Here is a 23,925-nt window from a genome sequence, read left to right on the forward strand (position 1 = left end):
AAACCGCCCACTTCTCACTGGAGTGCTCTGTGGCCTGACTGCACATCCCAGAGAGGCCACTAGATGTCACCATCACTGAGTCTCATCAGAGCAAACGCATACTAAATGGAACTCTAGATTGGGCTCCATCCCAACCTTGAGGCCAGGGCTCCTGTAAGTTCTGTGACTGCCTGAGCTCCTTGGGGTCCTTTTCAAAACCAGTTAGCATGTCAGATCCAGAACAGCTGAGCTGAAACGTACACAAGAAGAGTGTCAGCTAGAGCAACCTTAATTCTCACAATCAGGCGCCCTACTCTTTCTCCTCTCAGTCTTTGTCACAGACAGTTATCATGTATTCTGGTTTATTTGGACCCTCAACAAGAAATAAATTAATATGTGCACGTCGTAGCACCAGAGATTTTAAATGTCTATGTGCTGCTGAGATAACACAGGTCTGTGGCTTTTAGCAGAGAATGAATGACAGATGGATAATGTGATGATTCTTGAGAACTGAACTAGAATCATGAAGTATTTCTAGGTGTATATTCAAGATGCAAAGTGTACAGAATCCAGAGCTAATGTTAATTTATTGCTGACAGCTGTATATATAATAATATGTCATGTCTTTTAATCTTACATTCCTTCTGACTTACATCAAGCAGACTTTTCATTCATTAATAAAATCAAGTCTTGCCATTATTCTTAATGATGAAATCCATTTCCAGCCTGGAGGGCTCCTATAATTAAACTCCATATTTCTACATACTAGACACCTGAAGCTCAGGGGAAAAAAAGGATACACTGAATTTCTTGTTGTATAAGCAAGGTGAAAATGTCAGAAAGATGGGACCCACCTGCTCATAGTCCCATTGGATCTACATTGCAAAGTATGGAATATTTTTTCAGTTTATTTTCTCAGCTCACAGTACTGTGTCCTTTTTCCTTTTACCTCTCTCCTCCTCCTCTCGCCCTTCCTTGATGTTTCCTTGTTTGTTTGTTTTTGGTTTTGATACTGGGGATCAAACTCGGGTCCTTGCACTTCCGAGGCAGATGGCAGAACCACTGAGCTAAATCCCCAGCCCGTGATCTTTCCTTTTTTGAGGCAGAATACTTTTTAAGGTCATGATAAAAGTCATAGCTAAAAGAAAAACAGGAAAACAGGCCACATATCTTGTCCAATATTCTGCACTGTGCCAAAGACTTACATGATTAATCCTTTCAAAAGAGAAATCTAGGCTAAGCTTACTACCACAAAGTCAAGGTGTCCTCCATAAGTATCATGGCTGGAAACAAAGGTCTTCTTCAAGTTTCAACTGTGTCTCACTCCATTTCTAGCCAGTCATCACTTTACAAAGTCATACACTTACTGTACTATCCTAAGAGTTCCTAAAATTTAAACAGTGCCCTGGTTTAAGTTGGAAAGCACTATGTATCATGAGAGTCCCTGGCCACTTTAGGAGATACAGACCCATGATACTTATAGAAGAAGGGAAAGCTTTATCAACTAATTAATGACTCTAAAGCAGAATAACGAGGTGTGTAGAGACGGGTTCAGTTATCTAGGTCATCTCTCATCTGGAAATAGAATCAGATTCCACCAGAAAGGTGCTAGAGAATGGAGTAAGCAAGTTTCCTATCTGTAACACTAAATCTTACTATGATTGGTTAATTAAATCATGATAAATAACATTCTGTGGCAAGTAGAAGGTGCTGAGAAGAGTTTAGATGAGATGTCCACAAGTTCAGTGGAATTCCTCCTGAATGACTTTATATTCCTCCAACTAAAAAATGTTTACTTTGATTTCCTGGAAAGTTTTTTATAGGAAAAATACTGAGATATTTGTGTCAAAGTCATTTTGAAATCGTCTACGTTTTTTGAGATTGTACATCGTATGCCTTCTCTCCTAATTTTTCCATTTCTTCTTTTCTGCCTGTAATGTGTACTCCTACTGGTATCACACTACGCTTCCAGGTAGGGAAGAGGGTAACAGTAGAAATGCTGTATTGTTGTACCACACAGCTCCAAAGACTCACAGACTTGTTCACTAGAAAGATCTATGGTGGGTCAGCTAAGGGTTCGGTACCTCCATCACTCTAAGACAGGGTGGCCACTATTTCCAACATGGCAGTCATCAATCCAGGGAAAGAATACTCTAGAGGGAAACACACAGGCAATAAAAACTTCAGTCTGGGAGTGATGACCCTCTCCTTTACATATAATTAATTAGCCCATACCCATCACAAACCACACCCATGAGCCACAAGAGGACCAAGAAGTTAAGTTCCACCTAACTATGTGGGAAAAGAAACAAAATAGCTGGTAAATACAGGAATGAACACGGGAAATTCAAAGATATGTTTACTTTCTTCTGCTTGTTTTAGAATTCCCTTGTTTTACCTAAATTATATTTTCTCTACCTTTTTATCTATATCATAAATAATTATTATTTTATTATTATGGTGTTAGGGATCAAACACAAGGCGTGGCACATGCTAAGCGAGCACTCTGCAGTGAGTGATGCCCCTGCTCTCTCCCCTGACCAAATAACTTTCTGATTTCTGTTGTGGCTACTTTCAGATAACTTAAGACATTACTCAAGAAAAGCCTCTCTTCAGGTAGTTATAAACTAATCTTGGTTTTGCCAGTAGCCCAAGGGGAGGAAAGAAATTTTCATATTAATTGTTTTTACTCTCACCTTCCTGTATTTCTGGTTGTCCTTGGTTATTTTTTTTCCCCTCCCACTCAAACATGCTGATCTCCACCTTCAGCTCTTATCCTTTTTGAAAGCAATTACTGGCCCTTTGTTTTCATTTCTTCTTAAGCTATTTGGTCCGACTGGTAAAGGATTCTGCAGAATAGCAGAATTCTAACTTTCTTGATTTCTCAACACCCAAATTCATGCGAATTTGTATCCTGAGATATGTAAGTAAAATCATAGCCCTGTCTCAATAAGTGACAATAAATTTTGTTATTTTGCATATTTTGGATCTTCCACTTAAAAGCAGACAATCCAATCCCCTTATAAAGGGCCCTAAATATACTGGACAGATACAAAAAGTAACTTCACCAAACCAGTCAGTCCACTGCTATGACCAGAATCTTCAGTTTGCCTTCGTTGCTCCTATCTTCCACCCATCTACTAAGTTGAACGCGAGTACTAAGCTGTGTAGTTCCTAATATACCAAAACTGCCCAGTACTCTTTGTGACGCCGGGTGGAATTCACTCGCTTTGCACAGCACCAAGTTATCCAGGAACGAACAGCTCCAAATGTCAAACACTACGTTGCCCTCCGATGATTGAGGTTTTGTGTTATTGTTCCCTTAAGAGCCTCTCAGGCTGAAATATTTTCCCAAGCCGCCCTGAATAAAAACTATGAATCTAGCTAGGGCATCTACATTTTTACCAAGAGCATAGCAAAAACTGCAGCTCAATCAGAACAAATTACATCAATGCACACAGGAATGACAAGAATCTCAGTGATCATTATTGAGAGCCAATTATGAAGATGGCTGTGTTAACGAATTAACCCACAACAAATTCAGGCGACGTGGGGAGACTCCAGAGTGAACAGTTACTGACTTCTAGACCTAGATGACACAGGACAGAGCAATACTGTATCCTGGCCCTGGCCCGGAAGTCTGGATAACTCCGCCGGAAGCCCGCCAGGGCTGGCGACTACAGCGCACTAGCTACACATTTTGCTCTCGCCCGCCCTGCCCCAGCTGTCCGGGATGCCTGTGGGCGTGGCCAAGGGAATTGCCCCGCCCCTACCGCCCGCCACTCGGGTCACCTGACCTGCCCGTGGCTCACGTGACTGTTCCTTGAGCCGCCATCTTGGAGCTCCGGATGAGGAGGGGGAAAGCGGGGGGAAAAGAGGGAAAGGATCCGGGAGAGAGGTGGGCGAGGACGAGGGCGAGTACACGGCAAGGTCCTGGCCGGCCAAAAGAGGCTAGCGGAAGCAGCAGCCGCCGCCCGACCGCAGGTACCGCGCCCCGGGGCCGCCCCTTCTTTTGCTGTGAGCGCCGCCGGCCATGTGCATCTTTTCCCTCAGGCCTCAACCGGCGCCCGGTTCCTCCTCAGACTGCGGACACCCTCCTGGTGCTCGCTACACGCCCCAGGTTCCTTGTCTCCTTTCAATCCGCTGTGCCTTTCAGGGCAAGGTTGTGGAGACTCCGAGCTTGCCCAGCTGCTAAGGGGTGGGGGAACCTGCCGCTCCCCACACACTGTCACTAGTCCGGTCCCCGACCAGGCTTGCCAAAGGCGTATCTTCCTTCCCGTCTGCAGTTGTGAATCGTTCAGGCCAGTCAGGATAGACCTAACAACAATATTCACTGCCCACCTCTTGATTACTTTCCTCAACGCCCATCGGCTTGGCCCTTTAGTCACTACTTGGTATAGAAGCTGGTACAGAAAAGCAGTCCTGGTCTTACTCACACTTCATCATCCTCTCTAATGAAATGATTTCGCCAGAGATCACGGACCAGTGAGGGCGTCTCGAGGGAATGGTTTGTGTGGAAGGCCCGGATGATTAGGCAGAGGCAACCTTCCCAAACCCGAAAGTGGTCGGTGTTTCAAGTTTCTACAGTGAGCTGTAATTAGTGCTATCAGTCTGTATCGCTGTTATCAGGCAATTCCGGTTTTATCACCACCTTGAGTTTGTACTTTCTAAAGCACTCCACTTTGTGTTGATTGAAAGAGAAAGTCTGGCCTTTCATTTCTTTACTGCAGTAACTGGTTGAAAATTAACTTCAGAGGAGGCCCAATGACTTGCTTTCAGCCCTGCCAGTAAACTATTTTATTTAACCATAACTGGTAAGTTGTTTTCTAGTGAAAAGAATGAATGTTCTTTTGATCTTTTAAACGCATTCTTGGCTAGTATAAGAAATGGTAGCAAAGAAATGTAGGACCAGGGCAGGAAACTGCATTAGGAGATATATAGGTCAAGTCACTGTCCTATTTTTTTCATAATGCTGGTTCTGCCCACTATGCTTGTAAAATTTCATAATCACTCTTTAAATTGTATTTTTGATTAAGAAAATAGCAATATGTAATTTACTGTTCCATCGTCATTAGAAAATGTCAGTTAAAACCTACAGTGTATTGAGCGAGTTACATACATTCTGAGGTAAAAGGAAATACACAATTATTAGAAATTTCCAGAGCTATTTTTTCCTAAAATCTTAAAAATCCTCTGGTCTACTTGTTAGATAAATTATGTGAATTTATATCACACAATTACATTGCATGAATATTCTTCTGAATTTCTTTTTGATATGAAGTATTGGAGTTTTTCACTGCCCAAATGAATCATTACTTTGTTTCACCAAAAAGAGAAATGTTTGATACTGTATACTTTCGTTCTTGGCCACAGCTGGATTTTGAAGATTGATCCAAGGGACTGTATTAATTTCAGGAATTGGTTTGAAAGACACTGGCTCTGCCATTTAACAGCCATGTAACCTTGGGTAAGTCACTTAAACCTCCCTGAGTTTCCTTATTTGTAGGATTGTATAACACCACCTAGCAGATCCCAGAGAGTTATGGGGATCAAATATGCTGACATATTTTATACAGCTTAAGTGTAAAGGGCTGTTAGTCTTTTCAGGATGTTCTTGTTCTCACTGAGAATTGACAGGAAAATTGGCATATTATAGAAAGCATCGTTTTAGAATCAGATTGGTTAGATTGCAGTTCTTTAACTGCTTTATATCCTTGACTCTCAGATGTACTACTTTGTATCTGTGATACTTTGTATCTCACCAGCAAAAGAGAGGCTACTATTACCAGGAAGTACATGAGTATTTTACAAAGTCTACTCAAGCAGCGGTTCCCTGGACTTGCATCTCAAGGGCAAGGATTTCCTCTTCCTCATTTTTGTAGTCTGTTAACGCTGTGCTTGGCACATTATAGGTGTGCAATAAATTACAGTAAATCTGAATATTAGTTAATATTAGTTAGCCCTTATGTCTTAACTGCAACTGCCAAATTAAAATATTCTTGGGCTAGTTGCCAGCTAAGAAATTCTAGGCTATGAAGTTCATACACTTGTGATATTTATACTTTTTTCTTAGTGGCAATTAATAATTACATTGAATTAAGGATATTTTATATCAGATGAATTACAGCTGAATTTAGCTTAGTCTAAGCAGTTTCCAAATAACTTTATGTAGACATTTTGTAATTTAGGGACCGGAAAGTTTACCCATTCCCACCCTCTCAATTTTAATCTAATGAACCTAAAATCCACAGAGGTAGTGACTTGCCTAAGGTCACACAGCTAACTGAGAGTGCTTTAGGGGGGAGATCTATGAGCTTTTGTACTTTATCTTTTTGGGGGCGTGTGAGAAAAATGTTTTGTATTTTTGAAGTGTGAGAATCTGGGGAAATAGAGAATTAATTGGCCATTACTTCTGTTGAACAATTTTTCTTCTAGTTGAAAAAGAACAAATCTTTCATGTAAAACAGAGGGTTTTTTTAATCATATTATTCTGTCTTTGTATATACACAGAAAAATTACAGTGTTTCTCAGGGCCCACGTGAATTGATCCACTTGATAACACAAGTAAACCAAATACCAAATTATAAGGAAATAAAGGCAACTGAAATAATTTGGCTCTTAACTTTTCTTGGGAAAGACATTAATTAGAAGCTTTTGCCAGAGTATTACTGTTGTCAAGGAAAGATTTAAGAGAGGCAATGGAAACGGTTATAGAACTTTGCTGGTTTGGGAAACAACTTTTGTTTATTTCTTTGTAATAGTTTGATCTAATGTTACATCTAATGATTCCAAACAAAAAATCTCTTGTTTCACTCTTGCCTCTTGTCTTCTGTCTTTCTATTGAACTCTCCTATTCATCCATTTTGATCTTTTCCCTGACCTCTAAATAGCATGTTTATTCTCACTCACATGAATGTAACGATGTTATGGCAGCCTTTCCTGTGATTTTGCCTTTGTATCAAAGTGTAAGAAAAGTATTCCAAAGAAGCAGTTGGCACACTCATGTTAGGATAATTCAAGAAGAGTATATTTACAGAATTACTGTTACAAAGGTTTTGGATTTGTATAGGTGGAGCATGGGGAAATGCAATTAGCATCTAGCGGTATTAGGAGAAAGAAAATGTGCCAGAACCAGAAGAGTCTTATCGAACAGCCTGTCTGGAAAGAAGTGGCCCTCTTTTGAGGAACACAGCCGGTCCAACATGACCTAGAGGTAAAGTGATCATGAATATCTTGTTCTCAGTCTGCCATTTCCCTCTGATCTGTAATGGCTCTCCATTGGCAGATCTTAACCAGGTGCCAGGGGACCCTAATGATATCATCCCTCCTGGTACCAAGAGCAGAAAGGAAAGATTCAGGGAGGCTAAAGGGCAAATGGATGATGTCTGGAATGCCACAGTCCTTTGGGGTCCAGTGTACAGCCTACCTCTTTCCTTACTTTCTTAACCCAAGGAAGCTCTTCAGTCTCGAAGAGGATTTGACCATTGACTCTTGCCTTCTTATGATTTTACTTTGTGTATTAGTTATTCCATTATTCAAAAACTGTTCAGTCTTTTTAGCTTCTAAATGTTTATCTTGTCCACTCAATTTGGTTTGTAGGTATTGGTGCTATGAATTTAAAATGTTTGCATTCTTCCTGCTACTTTCTTGGTGCCTTGTACATAACTTTTTTTTTTTTTTTGTAATTTTATTATGAAAAACTTAACATTTACACAAGTACAACAGTAGAATGAATTTCTAGGTTCTCATGAAATTTCATCTCTTTTTCAAATAAGTTCTTCCCTTGACATATGTGTGTATATATATGATTACATATATTATGTGTAGATTATATATAATGTATAGATATATGTATATCATATAGAAGATTGCATGAATAATGCCCCCCCTCAGTCTATATTTTCATATGAGCTGTTTGCTTAACCTTTTTTAACAGACGCTTTTGTTTTCATGAGTTTTGACTTGTGCATTGATTTTGCATGTGGACCAAACTGGTTTTTCAGGTGTTTCTTAGTATATTTTATGTTGTCATATCTGTTTTATAGCTGCCATTACTGTACTTATCCCCAAATGTATGCAGCCTCTAAAATGAGATACTTACATAAATGTTCAGGGAAAATTGGAGCATCTGCTGCAAATTTCCATTAGTTCCTAATGCCTGAGCAGGCACAGCTTTAAAATGTGAGTGTTTTGTCAGATTCTTTTGTATTAGTCTTTTTCTTGAGATAAGATGAACTCCTCCCCCTTCTATTCATTTCTCTTTCTTCTTCTTTAAGGAACACACTGAAATATCCACAGGGAGTACTTTCACTGCGCTGTCTCTTTCCTATTACATCATTAAATGGAAGAGAGATAACATGAATCACCTTTGTAACCCTGAGGATGTGCAAAGTCTGTTGAGCAAACATTCACCATTAACCTCCAGGTTATCAATCAGCCACATATGGATGTTATACTTCATGCAGGAAGAGACCTTAGATCCACACTGGAGAACCATAGCTTTTTCAAGAAAGTGAATGGGGATTCCTATTACTAAACTTACTATTTAACTAATTTACATTTAACAACTGAACTGAAAGAAATGGAGCCTTAAGTTAATGGCCCTAAAGGGAAGTCACATAAAGAGCCACAGCTCCCCTTGACCTAAAAGTGTGGAATTCTAAAGCAGTAAATTTAGGAAGTGACACAAAGGTTTTTTCCAAAGAAACAAATTGTTCACTCTTGACCTCTTTAGTGACTTGAGGTTGAGTGTAGAAATCTAAAAAGACTTTTGTTCTTTCTGAGAAAGACGAAAAGAAACTAATTTTTTAAAAAGTGGTTTGAAGAGAGAATGGCTGAAGGACCCCTAGCCTTTGAGAACTAGGATAGCAGCAGCATTGTAGTAGTTATAGAACACACTCCCTGCCATAAGGACAAATAAGGGACATGCCCCAGAAAAGAGAACAAAGCTCATCTAATGGGACAAAGTATTAGGGAAGAGGGAATAATTAATACTAAAGAAGCCAAGAGTAAAATGTTTACATTTTTGCCTGGTGTCGACCAAGATACGAATAGCTGGTATGCCAGAAAGAGGAGAAAATAAGAGGGAAAGTTGTAATTGCTGCCAAGAGATGATACAGGTTATCTAGCACTGAAGCAGGTTTGAGTGCTGGTGGAGTCCAGCAGGATGGTTTAAGTCTGATCATATAAGGGAGGGCCCTTATATGTTTATTCAGCTATGTGGGGTGGAGGAGCCATGAGTCACCATCTAAAATAAAAATTCAGAGCCTCTAATGAAGTTTCAGAATAGTATGGTCTTTGGTCTATAGCTAGTGCCACTAAAAATTCTGTTGGCTTTTATTGAATGTTGTGAGTAAGATTCCAGAATGCACCTCAAATGTGGAAAAACAAAACTCGTTGCTGGAAAAAAGCCTAAACTTAAAAATGTGATCCAAGTCAACAAATTAATCTCACTTTAAGCCAAACGAAATGTTTGAAATGAAAGTGCTGCCAGGAAATATAAAGAGTATTCAAGACTTAGGAGAAAAATTTATGAGTATTTTATATTTGGTGACTTTCATGGCAGTAATGCATTAGTAGAACCTACAGATAACCCCTTCTAAGGGTTCTCTTCATTTCAGGACCTGAAACACAATGGGAATATCAACTTTTTCCTTCTCTGATGCACCTTACCCTTTCAGAAAAAAGAAATATATGTGGGTATGAGTAATAGTTAACCACTAATATAACTTCTAGAAGAAAACCACAGCATAGTTTGTGGTTTATTTTCAGGAAGACAAACCAAAGGAAGTAAAAGAAGGAACTGGGTCATTGCTTTTATTCAGTTTCATTTGGATGTACATCTGGAATATAATAGATTACATGACTGTATTTTCACAATTGCAAAAATTTGGGGAGGAAAACAATTTTGTGATTTGAGTAATCTGCAGTTGTGCTTTTGTGTAAGAAGTACTTTCTCAGGAATATTATCAGGGCTGGGGGAGTGGCTAGTGGGACAAGCTTGCCTAGCATGCATGAAGCCCTTGCCTCAGTGCCCGGCATTGCAAAACGAACAAACAAAAAGAATTGTATCATATCATATTGGCTTTACATGATGTTCCACAGTAACATGAATCCTGAGAATAGCTATGTTTCTTTAAATCAAGGAATAGAAGTTTTGTTGTTTGTTTTTGTCATTCTACAAAAAGAGAGTAACATTTGGGTCCAACTAGATGTTAAGAGCAAAGGCAGTGATGAAAAATGGTAATTTTTCATTTTCAAAGAAATAAGTGAAGGACTGCAAGATCTCCATCATGAAGTTTGACAGGAGATTGCATTCCAAAGAGAAATTCTAAGAAATTTAATTTCCCTATTTTGGGTATAGCCGGGTAGCTACTAGTTTAGAAAATACTTAGATGAGCTTAGACACTAAACTGGGAATGTATTTGTAAACTGTATAGCTGTAATTATCCTTTAACCTGGTGTGTCTTTCTCTTGTATGTTATCCTGTTTAGATATGGAAGAGAACAGCGGTGTTGCCATGTTGGTGCCAGATACCAGAGAACAGGAAGCTGTATTGGCTGCCAAAGGTGTCATCAGTCCTTCGTTGGAAGTTGATGAACAAAGAAAACTTAAAGCAGATCCATTAATCCATGTTATCCAGAAGTTAAGCAAGATAGTAGAGCACGAAAAGTCACAAAAATGTCTTCTAATTGGGAAAAAACGCTTGCGCTCAAGTGCTACAGCACACTGTTTTGAAACCCAAGAACTTTGTGAGATTCCAGCTAAAGTAACCCAGTCACCTGCTGTTGGTATTAGAAAGTCTGAGGTGTCACAAGCAAATTTTAACCCTGACTCTCTTGCCCAGAATGATGGGAAGGCTATGTCTTACCAGTGCGGCCTTTGTAAGTTTCTATCATCATCTTTTTCTGTGTTAAAAGACCACATTAAGCAGCACGGTCAGCAGAATGAAGTGGTATTTATATGCTCAGAGTGCCATGTTACGTCCAAAAGCCAAGAGGCACTTGAAGCTCATGTGGCACATGACCACAAAAATGATGCCAACAGTCACTCCCAATCCAAAGCCCAACAGCACATAAGCTCCTCCAACTCATTATGTCAGAGAACCACAGAAAGAAATACTGAAACCATTCCTGACACCCCAGTAAATGTGGACAGTCCACAGACTCATAACATCCAAACTACATCCATGGCAGAAATGGGTAGAAGAAAGTGGTATGCCTATGAACAATATGGTATGTATCGATGCTTATTTTGCAGTTACACTTGTGGCCAGCAGAGAATGTTAAAGACACATGCTTGGAAACATGCAGGACAAGTTGACTGCACCTATCCAATTTTTGAAAATGAAAATGAGCCCCTTGGCTTGCTGGATCCTTCAGTGTCTGCTGCACCTGGCGAGGTCGATGCAGTAGTTATTGCTATTGGAGACAGTGAACTGAGTATTCACAATGGGCCATCAGTACAAGTACAGATTTGCAGCTCAGAACCATTATCGTCTTCCTCTCCTTTAGAACAGACGGCAGAAGGTAGAGTACACCTCAGTCAATCAGTTACCTTTGAACCTAATGAGGAAGAAATACTAGAAGTTATGTCCGATTCAGAGGAGAATCTGATTGCTGACAGCCTACTTTCATCAGCACAGAAAATCATCAGCAGCAGCCCAAATAAAAAAGGTCATGTTAATGTGATAGTGGAGCGTTTACCAAGCGCTGAAGAAACTCTTTCACAGAAACAGTTCCTCATGAATGCTGAAATTGAAGAGGGCAAAAACCAGAACCCAACAGAAGTCCAGACTGAATGTGAAAGAACAGATGATATTTATCATGCTGATAAATGTACTGTTGATATCGGGGGCTTGATTATAGGCTGGAGCAATCCAGAGAAGGAAGACAGTGCGTTAATAAGTAAAGGCCTGGGTACTGACGAGAATGCTCCTCCAGGCAGAAGAAGGACAAATTCTGAATCTCTTAGGCTACACTCGTTAGCTGCAGAAGCCCTTGTCACAATGCCTATTAGAGCTGCAGAATTAACAAGAGCCAATCTTGGGCACTATGGGGATATAAACCTTTTAGATCCAGATACTGGACAAAAGCAAGTAGATAGTACATTGGCAGCATATTCAAAAATTATGTCGCCACTTAAAAACTCTTCAGATGGATTGACTAGTTTTAACCAAAGCAACTCTACCTTGGTAGCTCTCCCAGAGGGTAGACAGGAATTTTCAGATGGGCAAGTTAAGACAGGTATCAGCATGTCCTTGCTCACTGTTATTGAAAAATTGAGAGAAAGGACTGACCAGAATGCTTCAGATGATGACATTTTGAAAGAGTTGCAGGACAATGCCCAGTGCCAACCCAACAGTGATACAAGTTTGTTAGGGACCAATGTGGTAGAATACATCCCTAATGCTGAACGGCCCTACCGTTGCCGCCTGTGTCACTATACAAGTGGTAACAAGGGTTACATCAAGCAGCACTTGCGAGTCCATCGACAGAGACACCCATATCAGTGTCCTATCTGTGAGCACATAGCTGACAACAGCAAAGATTTGGAGGGCCACATGATCAACCACTGCAAAACAAAAATATACCAGTGTAAGCAGTGTGAAGAATCTTTTCCTTACAAGGTAAGCAATATTTCACAAAATGTTTCAGAGGATTTTAGATTCAGGAGGGAACTTGGCAGATATAGTGCAGACACCTCTTTTTGTAGATAAGAAAAATGAGTTCTGGTAAAATTTGATAATTTGCCCAAGGAAATCCCAGCTAATTAAAGTTGGGACTGAAATCTAGGCCTTGACTGAGAATTCTGTCCCATGACTGCTGCCTCCTTACTAGCCTTGATATTTACTGCTTTAGTATGTTAGTATGCATAACTCTGAAATTATTACCAGGCTTGGAGGCATGTGCTTTTAATCCCAACACTTGGGAGGCTGAGGCAGGAGGACTGCCCCACGTTTGAGGCCAGCCTGGGCTGCATAGTGAGTGAACTACATAGTGAGGCCCTGCCTTTTAAAAAAAAAAGTATTGATTTTCAGTCACGAGAATTTCAAGAGAAGGTATAGTAGATTGACATACTCAGGTTTAACTGTATATTATTAACAAAACACATATTTCTCATATGCCCCCAAAATTGTAGTTAGTCTTCTCAGCTGCTGTATAACCAGCAGTGATTTCTGTTATTCTATCAGGAGAAAAAATGGGCTGTATTGGATTTAGTAAAATAAAGCCACATAAGCTGTGTTTAGTGAGAAATCTAACAGACTTTGAAAGGTTATTCAAACTAATTCTGACTAAACCCAGCAGCCACTTTCAGTGAGGTTTATTTTGTAAAGGAACCTCACCTTCATTAAATCATAGGTTTAGAACTTTATCAGTGTGCGAGGTGACTTAAAAATTGTTTAAAATGTATCTTTGTTGGCTAACTAAAACATAGACATTTTTTTCTCAGATTACCCAGAATTGGGGCCCTAGGTGGTAGTAAAGAAAGGTAATCACCCTCATGAAATTCTGAGTAGTACATTCAAATAGGCTGCATAGGCCAGTTCCAGAAGTTTCTTTCTTTTGCTGCTGCTATAAGAAACAGCCACTGATTTGAGGGGTGAAATAGATAAAGATCTGTCCTTGGAGGAGCAGTTGACTTAACACATCTAGTTGATATTTAAAGGCAAAAAGTAGCAAGAGTCCAGTGGTTACTGATTGAATTTATTTTCATGGAAGTGTTATCCTGAGCACTGCTCTGTCTGAGGACTGGCCAGTGGTTGGTAAGCATGTACATGTTGTACGTTAAAAGCTTCTAACAAAGATGGCTTCCTTTCAGAGAATATAAGAGGAACTACCTTTTCGATGAGATTGTAGTTGTCCTACTATATTTCTTTCTGTAAATTGTCAAATATGTCAATGTTTTAGAGGATTTGATTTTTAAATACTGATAATATGTTCTAGATAGTAAGCCATGAAAGCAATTAAACCCTTTTTCCAGTTTCCTAGAAATTGAACATGTATATTTGTTAAAAATTACATAATAATTTTTCTCAATTTTTTTAGAGTAATCTGAGGAACCATGAGAGAGAGCACCACAGCCTTCCAGACACCTTGTCAATAGCAACTTCCAATGAGCCAAGAATTCTCAGTGATACATCTGATGGGAAGTGTGTTCAGGAAGGTATCTGCATTTTTAAATACAGCCTGCAGTGACTGACATATGCAGTGAAAAAATGCCCACGGTTGTCGTGTGAATTATTTTCATGACTAAACCATATATTCTCTTCTTTTACACTGTGGATGTCAGTGACTCTTAGCTTTGTTCTAAAGGAAATTCTGAGTACTAAATGCAGTAAATTTTTACTAGGTCCTAGTAAGTAGTACAATACTGTATTAGTAAGGACTAGGCTCCCACCATGCTGGTAGAAATTACAGTTCAAAATTACTGTCTCCTGTAAGTGCCAGAGTACAGCATAGACCCTTAGAAGGTGGCACACCGGCAAGCCAGAGAAGCTGCAGCATAGAAAGCAAGCCTTCTGCCTGTCGACCTACAGAGAACATAGCTTTTACAGACGGCAAACTGCCACCTCAAACTTTAACTGAGGCTTTTTGCTGCGATCTTATTCTTCAAGTATGACTGCCAGATTTCATCTGCATTCTTTGAAAAAACACACAGATCCTTTGATGTACTAGTTAGGTACCAGTCAGTTGAGTTTCTGGTAATAGGAATATTAGAATCAAAAGGCTTAATTAGAGTTCGTTGAAAATGTGGCTGCCACATTCGGAGAATTAGGAATAAAGTGTAATAAGCTGTGCTTCCTTGTACCAGCTCACTTAAACTGATAAGCTTTAAATGTCTCAAGTGTGGTACATAGTGTTTATGGGAAATAAAACATATTGGGGTGACTTTCCTTTTTAGATTTCCTAAGAATTAAAGTTTGAAACAACTGCAAAGTGAAATGTTTTACCATAATGTTTCATTAAATTATACCCCAGAAAGCATAACTGATTCTAGAATGTTTCTGAAAGAACTGAGTTTGACACCACTGTGGCACCAAAATTCCCCTGTCAAACAGATGTCATCCCTGTAAAACTATCCAAAACAAAAGGAGTTTATGACACGGCATCTGTTTCTGCAATAGATGGCGAAGCTAAAACAGTTTTCTTTCCTTTTTACGAAATAGTTCTGAATGCCTCCTTTTATTTTAATTCATTATGTTTCCATATCCCCTTTAAAGGAGACATTAAAGCATTAGAAATGATTGGATCTACATACCTAATGAAGGAATAAAGGGCTACTCAGTAGCACCATCTACAGTTAGTATGTGCTGGAATGTATCTTTTTCAGCGTCGTTTTAAAAAGCAAAATTTTTAAATTGTTCAATAGTTAACAGAGTAAAAACCACTAATTTCATTTGTTTTTGTTTTTGTTTTTGGTACTGGGGATTGAACTTGGGTCCTTGCGCTTGCAAGGCGGGCCACCAAACCACTGAGCTAAATCCCCGGCCCAATCACTATTTTAATTTTTAAAATTTCAGCTCAATTAAAATAATCATTCCAAACTTCACAGTATTAGCACCTGTCCACCATATTCTGCTTTGCTGCATGTATCTTTGTGGATTATGTTCTTGTTCTTAGGGTTAGATGAATAGATGTTAAATTGCTTACATGCATTTAGCCCCACTTGTCACTCTTTGCTATTTTATCATAGTAGTGTAACATTTTCAACAGCTGATCTCATCCTGTATATTTATACCTAGGTGGGAACTTTATTACTTCAGAATATTTTGAACTCTGGTTCACAGGACAAAGAACAGATTTTTAGCTCGTGAAGAAGGAAAAAAGTTCATGCTTTATTAAAACTTCTTTAACTACTTAGTAAACTTTTTAAACAAGAGGGGAGAGGTATGCCTTTGTAGCCCCCTGTCTTACTGTTATTACACTACAAATATCTGCAGGCATGCTTTCAACTCAGGTCCATCATAATTATATTCAGTCATTCATTCAGCCAAAAGGCCTTGCCGCATGCCTGTCTTGAGCTGGGTACTCTGCCAGGTACTGGGAAGTACAGTGAAGGGCATCACTACCCTTGAGGAACCCAGGGTAATGGAGAACTTAGAAGGAACTAATGCATTTGTCAGCAAACTCCATGGGTCTTCTAAGAAGAGCCATAGGCAAAGCACTCCCTCTTACGTGGTGTTTCCTCATGAAATTTAATTAATTGTCCTTTCTTGGAACCTACAGTTTGTCAAGCCCTAGGGTCTTCAGCATAAACAAAACAGGCAGATCCTTACCCTCAGAGAATCTACAGCTCAGTAATAAGGGCAAAGAGTTTACTTAGACAGGTAGGTAGTATACAACTTTGGTGAAGAAAAAATTTAAGACTTCCTAACCATGCTGTGAGGCTCTACTATTTCCATCTTGTAGATGATAAAACCGAGACTTCAAGGTAAAATAATTTATCCATGATCATATTAGTAGTAAATGGTACAGCAAGGACTAAGCCCAAGATTTTGAACTTTAAGTGTAGTCTTTCCATTGGAAACATTTGTTTGAAGTCGCACAGGCTCTCATTCTGTGCTATATTAAGTTTTTCCATCTGTCAGTTTTATTAGTTGTCATTGATCTGTAATGCTTCTCACACAGAACCATTATCCAATATTTCACACCTCATTTTTTCAGGGTTTTTTTAAAACTATATTTGGAACAGTGCCATTTATAATCAAGTCCAAGTTTTTAGCCTACCAATTAAGAGCAATACTTAGATAATTATGATTAGTGTTTATATTAATATTATAGATTTATACCAGGAAATGAGGACATTTTGTTCTGCCTGGCCGTGTTGTTAGCCAAGAAAAATTACAGTTTTAGAAAGCTTAAATTTAACTTAAGGATTTTCTTTGCTGAAATTTCATTGTGGGTTTTCTTTTGTACAACTAATTTTACTTTTACGTTTTGTGTACTAATACTCTTCCTAAGCTTTCTTCCTAACAAAGGACACACAGCTCTTCTGCTCCGCCTTATTTTTAAGCTTCTATGCTTGCCTTGTTTCTGGATATAAAGCAGTCAAGGTGGGAATAGCCATGGACTTTATGCCTGATAGAAGAATAGATAAAGCATTTAATATCTTCAGGAAACAGTTTCATATGATCAAGTCATTCATCTTGTATTGTCAGGCTTGAACACTCAGCCCTGTTACAAAATGAGTAACATTGCTTGTTCACATCAGATCCATGTTTTCCTGGAGAGCTGCATGCCGTATTCATAACCTTTGTTCCTGTAACTTGTTTTACTTGATAAAAATTATACTGCATTATACAGCACTTCGTAATTTGCAGTTGCTTTTCTTCCCATGTTGAGTTGGTAGCTGACATTAGTTACAAACCAAGGAAATCCACAGGGTGAAAAATGTCTATTTTTTTTATTGAGTTTTGCTATATGTGTTTCATAGCTGTACTTTATATTAGATTGTAGTATTAAATTATAGCTCATTGCCAAATCAGTGTTTCTTTAAGGCAGTATACCCAATATTAATCAGACTAACACCTTTCAAATTAGCAGTGTATCTCTGGTTAATTTAGCTGCCACACAATCAGCAGGGCAGCTGGAAGCAAGTTCATTATACTTGAGAATTTTGCACAAAGTATGCAGAAACCAGCCCAGCCTATCTATATTCACAGGTCAGATGATGTTCAGTTTATATTTGCTGATAGTCTAGGTGCCAGAGAATCTGTAAAGCCACTTCAAACTTGATAAATTTAAGCAGTGAGAAAGCCTTGATTGAAATGTTAATACTGTGTGGTATAAATATTAATTTACTATGGAATGTAAATGCTACATTTGAATGTTACCAACACAAGCTTCTAAAACTCTGAAATACCTTGTCTAGGAAATAAGTCTTCAACCCAGAAACAGTATAGATGTGACGTGTGCAATTATACAAGTACAACATATGTTGGTGTCAGAAACCACAGACGAATCCATAACTCTGATAAACCGTACAGGTAAGTAAGATAATCCTAGGATTTTAATGCTTATATTAAAATATTGGTAGTAAAGAAAGAAAATAGAAATAATTACAAATGCATAGCACTTGTTGAATTACAGGTTACCAGCTAACAAACTTGGACTTACTGGTCTCCCAAGCCTTGTTTAGTGTGCTCTAAGGAATGTTAACTTTAAGCTCAAGTCTCAATACCATAGGCATTTTTTCTAGGTGAAATGTAGGGAGATAATCTGTCAGCTAAATGTTTTCATCTAATTTGGGTATAAACTACAGTAGGTTTTGGTGGTTTAGAGTACATCTCAGTAATTTGGTGGTTAGGTTCTTTTATTCCAGCTAAGGGTCCTTAAAGCTAAAGGCAATAAAATTCCCTATAAAGGTTCTACTTGAAAATTAACCTATAATGGAACTATCATGTGTAGAATATGATTTTGTGAATTGATTTTTCACAAAGCTCATTCTAATTGCATTTAATGAAAATAGAGGCACTCTCAATCAGAATCAGCTGATAAATCATTATTTCTTAAGTAAACTTGGGCTTTTATGAATAAATAATCTGTTGTTAGTGTTTCCAGCACTGAGGATTGAACCCAGGGCCTTTGCACTAACCTACATCCCCAGCCCTTTATTTTTTGTTTTGAGACAAGGTCTCACTAAGTCACTGAGTTACCCAGCCTGGCCTGGAACTTCCAGTCCTTCTTCCTCAGCCCCCCGCCCCCCAGTGCTGAAATACAGTCTTGCTCCTCTTTGCCCAGCTTGTTGTTTATGCATAATAAAGTACAGATGTTTTGCAAAGAAATTACCCATCTGTCCTAGAGCAGTGTGTTCTACTTGCAGCCATAGTAGGACCTTGGGTTCCTACATCAGAGCTCACCTGGTCATTGTGACTGATAATTTTGGACCGTGGTCATGAACTTTTCAATCCCTTATCAAAACTTTTTTTCATGTTTTAACTCTTCTCAGGTTTTATAGGTATGACACAAATGAGTATGGGAAACTTGCTGTGTTAATTTAAATATAACCTAACAAACAGTATAAAAGTTCATTATGTGGCCTACAGTGTGGTGCTATCTCTATAACTATGTAAGGCTTTAAATATTTAGTATGTGCTTAATTTGCTAGCCAACAGACTTACTTGTAATCATGCTTCAGATAGTGCATCTGTTTATAGAGTCTTACACCTCTGTGGAAGGTGTTTGAACTTGCCTCGGTATTTGTAATTTTTATTTCAAGTACTCTCAAAATTAGGATCCCTAAGAAAGGTTTTTTTTTCCCCTAGAACATAATGAAGGCCATGATAATAGTTACGCGGTACTATAAATTCTAGGTAAGGAATGACAAGTAGGACTATCATTTATGTTTTATACTGGGAGTATTTAGTAGAACATAAGGGAAACGGATAGTCGTTTTCCTCAAATGAAGATAAGGCTTTGGCTATTTTAAGTGCCTTTATTCTTAAATTTAATGATATATTATGGTAAATTCATGTGTTTGGGCAGTAATGTTTTCTGGGCCTAACATTAGACTTCTCAGTCATTCATTGAGAAACATTGAGGAAATGTGTTCCAGGAACTGTTTTTGGACAATTCATAACACAGAAGGCCTCATCTTTTGCTGTTCATGGGCTTGGAACAAATACAGGTTGAGCATCCCAAAAATCCAGTGGTTGGAGATGTAGCTTAGTGACATAGCACTTGCTTGGCCTATACAGGATTTGATTTTGAGCACCACAAAAACAAAAACTATTTGAGTGCTGATACAATGCCACAAGTGGAAAATTCCATACCTGATTGCAAATGACAACTCACAACCAAAATGCAGATGCACTAAAATGACATTGTATAAATTACCTTCAAGCTCTGTGTATAAGGTATTATGAAATATAGATGAATGTTGTTTAGTCTTGGATCTCACCTCCAGGATATGTCATTGTGCATATTCCAAAATCTAAAAGAAAAATTCAAAATCTGAAATACCTCTAGTCCTATGCATTTTGGATAAGGGATACTTCACCTGTATGTAATTACGACAAATTTGTGAAAGAGGTTGATGATTTCTAATAGTACACTGGAGGGTTTCATGTCTACCGGATTATGCTAGTCTTACTGTGTAAGGACTTATTTTGATAGCTATTGGTATCTTAGAGATGTTTTCCTATGTGGGGATCAGTTATAGTTGTCCTAGGATCTTCCTGCCAATAGGAAACATCCTATGAGAATCCTCTTCATGTTGCATCTTAAAAATCTTTATTTGCTCACCTTCTGACTCTCCTTTTAGCCTCCTTTAAGTAGTTAAAATGCATATCTTTGTCTTCGTGACATATGCGGTCTACAGAGCACTGTGCATGAGCATGTTCTATTCCAGTATTGTTTCTAGAACTTAAGTCTGCACTGTCATATACTTTTTGTCAAAAATTGAGCTAGTAAGCATAGCCTCCTTGATGTCTGATCTAATTTAAGGATTACCATTTTTCTGGCTTATTTCATTCAGTGCTGTTACCTGGTACACTCATGAGCAGAGTTTGGTTTTGGTTTTCTCAGAGTCTATACATTATGCATTTCTGAGTCCCTATATTTTGTAAGGTGAATGTGATAGCCACTACACTACTGAAACCTCTAGTCCCTACATTTTGTTGAGAACTATGCTCACAAGTAGCAGTGGTGAGTTTCTGTTACCAGGTTTATAAGTAAGAATGTTTTCTTGAACAGCTGGTCTTTGTACAAGAGCATAAAACATGCTTTGTGTTCACTTATTATATAATAGATTTTTCAGTAATGTTGATATCTTTTCCTCTTTGGTGACTTTGCTTTCTATATTGCCATTCTAGTCTTTCACTGAACCTATTTGTGTGACCTGGGCACTTCAACTTCGTGCATAAGAAGGCAGTCTGGGGACAAACAGGGATGAAATCTTGGGATTAAATCTGAATCCTCTCATTTATGGAATTTGTAGCCTTGAACAAACTGCTTCACTGCTCTGTGCATGCTTTTGTTATTTATAAAGCAAGTATAATTAAGGTTGTGAGGATTATATGAAGTGCTATATAAAGTACTATCTTATAATAATCAGCCTGTAAATGATAGCTGTCTAGTAGCTATTGGACCCAGTCTTTCACCTCATCCCTTCTCAGTGATTCATTGGCTAACCAGAAAAAGAAACAATAAGAAAGGCTGTTGACCTCTCCTTGCTTGGAAAGCGAAGAGTAATCCTGTTCATGGTTGGGCAGGCATAGTTTATTTCACAAGTGAGATGTGCCCAGGTAGAAATGCTGTCACTGCTGGGGCTCTCCCTCTCCCAGTTTGCCTCCTTCTAAAACTATTTTTAAAACAGACTTTTTAATTGAAGTTAGCATACATCCTGAAAATTATATAAATCATAAATGTATAGCTTGGTGAATGATCATCAGTTCAACTCATGCTTTTAGTATAAACAATGTGAATCCCTCAGGAGCATCCCCTTCTTGGGCCTTCCAGTCAGTAACTAACCTCACTTCATTCTAATTACTGTTGTCTTGACTTCAAACATCATAAATTTTGCCTGTTTTTTAATTTAACAGAAATGGGATCATACAGCACATATTCTCTTTTATGTCTAGCATTTTTTACTCTGTGTGTGTGTTGTGTACATGTGTAATGTAGCTCTAATTCATTTCGTTGCTATATAGTATTCTATTCTAGACTATAATGCAATTTAGTCATTCTCTTATTGATAGACATTCAGGTTATTGCCAAATTTTCTTCCTGTTATGAATAATGCTACTTTGAACATTGTTTTATGTGCTTTGAGGTGCATATATAAAGTGAGTCCATTTCCATTGAATTTATACCTAGGAATAGAATTTCTGGGTAATTGGGCATACATACATGTATTAATCAGCTTTCTCATCCCTGAGACACAATACCCAACATCCACCATTTGTAGGAGGAGAGGTCTAATTTGCACAAGGTTTCGGTCCATGATTGGTTTCAGTTGGTGGCAGAGTGTAGCAAAGCAAAGCTCAGTTCAAGGAGGCCAGGCAGAACAGGGGAATAGCACCAGAGCAGAAGGGGAGAGGGATAGACATAGATCCCAAGGCCAGATCTCCTTGACCCACCCAGACACACCTTCAAGTTTGCTTCACCAATTTATGGGAAATATTCCAAAGCCAGTCTCATCAAAACTAACCATCACAATGCATGTTTAGTTGAGGTAGACATTGCCAAGTACCTGTACTAATTCATAGCCTCACTAACACTTGTGTTATCAGTCTTGATTATAGTCATTCCAGCATAGGTGTAGCGAGTGGGATGTTACTGTGGTTTGAATTTGCATTTTCCCAATTTATGAGGTTGAGCACTTTTTCATTTGTATGTGAAATATTGCCCATTTCTTTACTGGATATCTGCCCTAATGGATTGGCAAGAGTTGTTTATGAACTCTGAATATAAGTCCTTTGTTATATATATTGTCAATATCCTCTCCTATACTCTAGCTTGCCTTTTTACTCTCTTGGTGATTTAATGGACAGAAGTTTCTACTATTAATGTAGTTAACTTTATAATATTTATATTTAGAACTGTTATATATTTATATTCTGAAGTGGCTTTGATTTTTCTGGTAAGACTGATGACATAGAAGTAAAAATATACGTTGATTTTCAGAGATGGCACATTAACTCAGTCAAAAAATATTATGTGCTTAAGTAATAAGTGATTTTCTATGGCATAATAACTAAAATATATCCCCAACCCCCACCTCACCAAAAAAGAAAAAAAAACCTTCCAGAAAGTTGTTAAGCAAGGAAATGATATTTTTGGAATGACAGAGTTTCCTTTCACTATGGTCAGTCACTGTTTGGTCTTAATACAAATGTATTAGAAATAATAATTTGCTGGGTGTGGTTGCACATGCCTAAAATCTCTGCACTCTGTGAGGCTGAGGCAGGAGGATCACAAGTTTGAGCTCAGTCTCTGCAACTTAGTGAAACCCTGTCTTACCATAAAAATGTATAAAAGTTGTGGCTCACTGTGAAGCCCCTGGGTTCAATCCTTAGAACCACAAAAGGGCAAGGGTAAGGGGGTTAAAAGGAAATTAATGCCTAACATTTTTGAGAACATTGTGGGCTGGGCAATGTGCTGAACACTATGTGCCTGCTCACTTAGTCCTCATAGAAATTTGATTTTAAGAATATTACTATCCCAGTTTTTTAGATACAAAACAGAAGCTGGGAAACAGCTTTTCCCAGAGCTCATAGGGGGCACAGCAGGGGTTGAGCCTTGCTCTCAGCAGCCATTCTGCCCTGCCTGTCTATGCTATGCCAGGGAAGTTCCCTGCTGCTGCATCCAGACGATTATCCAGAGTGTGTACCAGCAGCCATGTTTTTATGCTTGGGGATTCTATGGGTCAGGAATTTTGTAAGAAGTACAGATGGCGTGTCCCATAGTATCAGGAGCCTCTGCAGGGAAGACTTGAAAGCCAGAAGTGACTCAGACAGCTAAGGGTTTCTGTCATCTAAAAGCTCCCTCACCAGTCTGGTGGCTGATGCTGGTTATTGGCTACAACATATACACATGGTTTCTGCCTCCATCTTTGCAGGTTTGATAGTCCCACACTCTGCACCTGATGCAAGTCCCTTATATAAAGCAGCATAGTATTTGCATACAACTTATGTATGATCTGTATATTTTTTTATCATCTCTAGATTATTCTTAATACTCCATTATTATCATACTTAAACAATATAAATGCTATGTGTGTATTTTTGTTAATCTATTTACAGATATAGAAGGCTGACTGTGATGTCCTTTGTGCCCTACCCTTGAAAGTCACATAGTGTCACTCGCACACTTAGAGAATTAAGTCTGTTTTTATTGGTGGGCATCCTGGATTTGTAGTCCATGGTGTTGGTGTGGGAGAAAACGTGAGTGTTTGACAGCTTGAATTTGTTTTAAGGAACACAGTTTAGCAGATATTTTAATT

The 23,925-nt window shown here is 38.5% G+C and overlaps 1 protein-coding gene across 4 annotated transcripts in view; it reads left to right on the top strand.

Moving 5' to 3' along the window:
- Positions 1 to 3,752: 3,752 nt before the first annotated feature.
- The window catches only part of Znf507 (zinc finger protein 507), a 31,041-nt gene continuing 10,868 nt past the window's right edge, over positions 3,753 to 23,925 (top strand). The window contains exons 1-6 of one of the 4 annotated variants that reach the window (XM_010640997.3): positions 3,884 to 3,963; positions 5,353 to 5,446; positions 7,049 to 7,192; positions 10,473 to 12,607; positions 14,028 to 14,145; positions 17,854 to 17,968. In XM_010640997.3, the coding sequence (XP_010639299.1) occupies positions 10,475 to 12,607; positions 14,028 to 14,145; positions 17,854 to 17,968 (2,366 nt within the window). In that variant the 5' untranslated portion in view covers positions 3,884 to 3,963; positions 5,353 to 5,446; positions 7,049 to 7,192; positions 10,473 to 10,474. Of the gene's footprint in view, positions 3,964 to 5,352; positions 5,447 to 7,048; positions 7,193 to 10,472; positions 12,608 to 14,027; positions 14,146 to 17,853; positions 17,969 to 23,925 lie in introns of all 4 variants that reach the window. The other 3 variants (XM_010640998.3, XM_010640999.3, XM_010640996.3) reach the window with 3 other exon arrangements.

This window comes from Fukomys damarensis, unplaced genomic scaffold (genome assembly GCF_012274545.1).
Source record: "Fukomys damarensis isolate Sample0158 unplaced genomic scaffold, DMR_v1.0_HiC HiC_scaffold_19, whole genome shotgun sequence".
NCBI classification, from domain to species: Eukaryota; Metazoa; Chordata; class Mammalia; order Rodentia; family Bathyergidae; genus Fukomys; species Fukomys damarensis.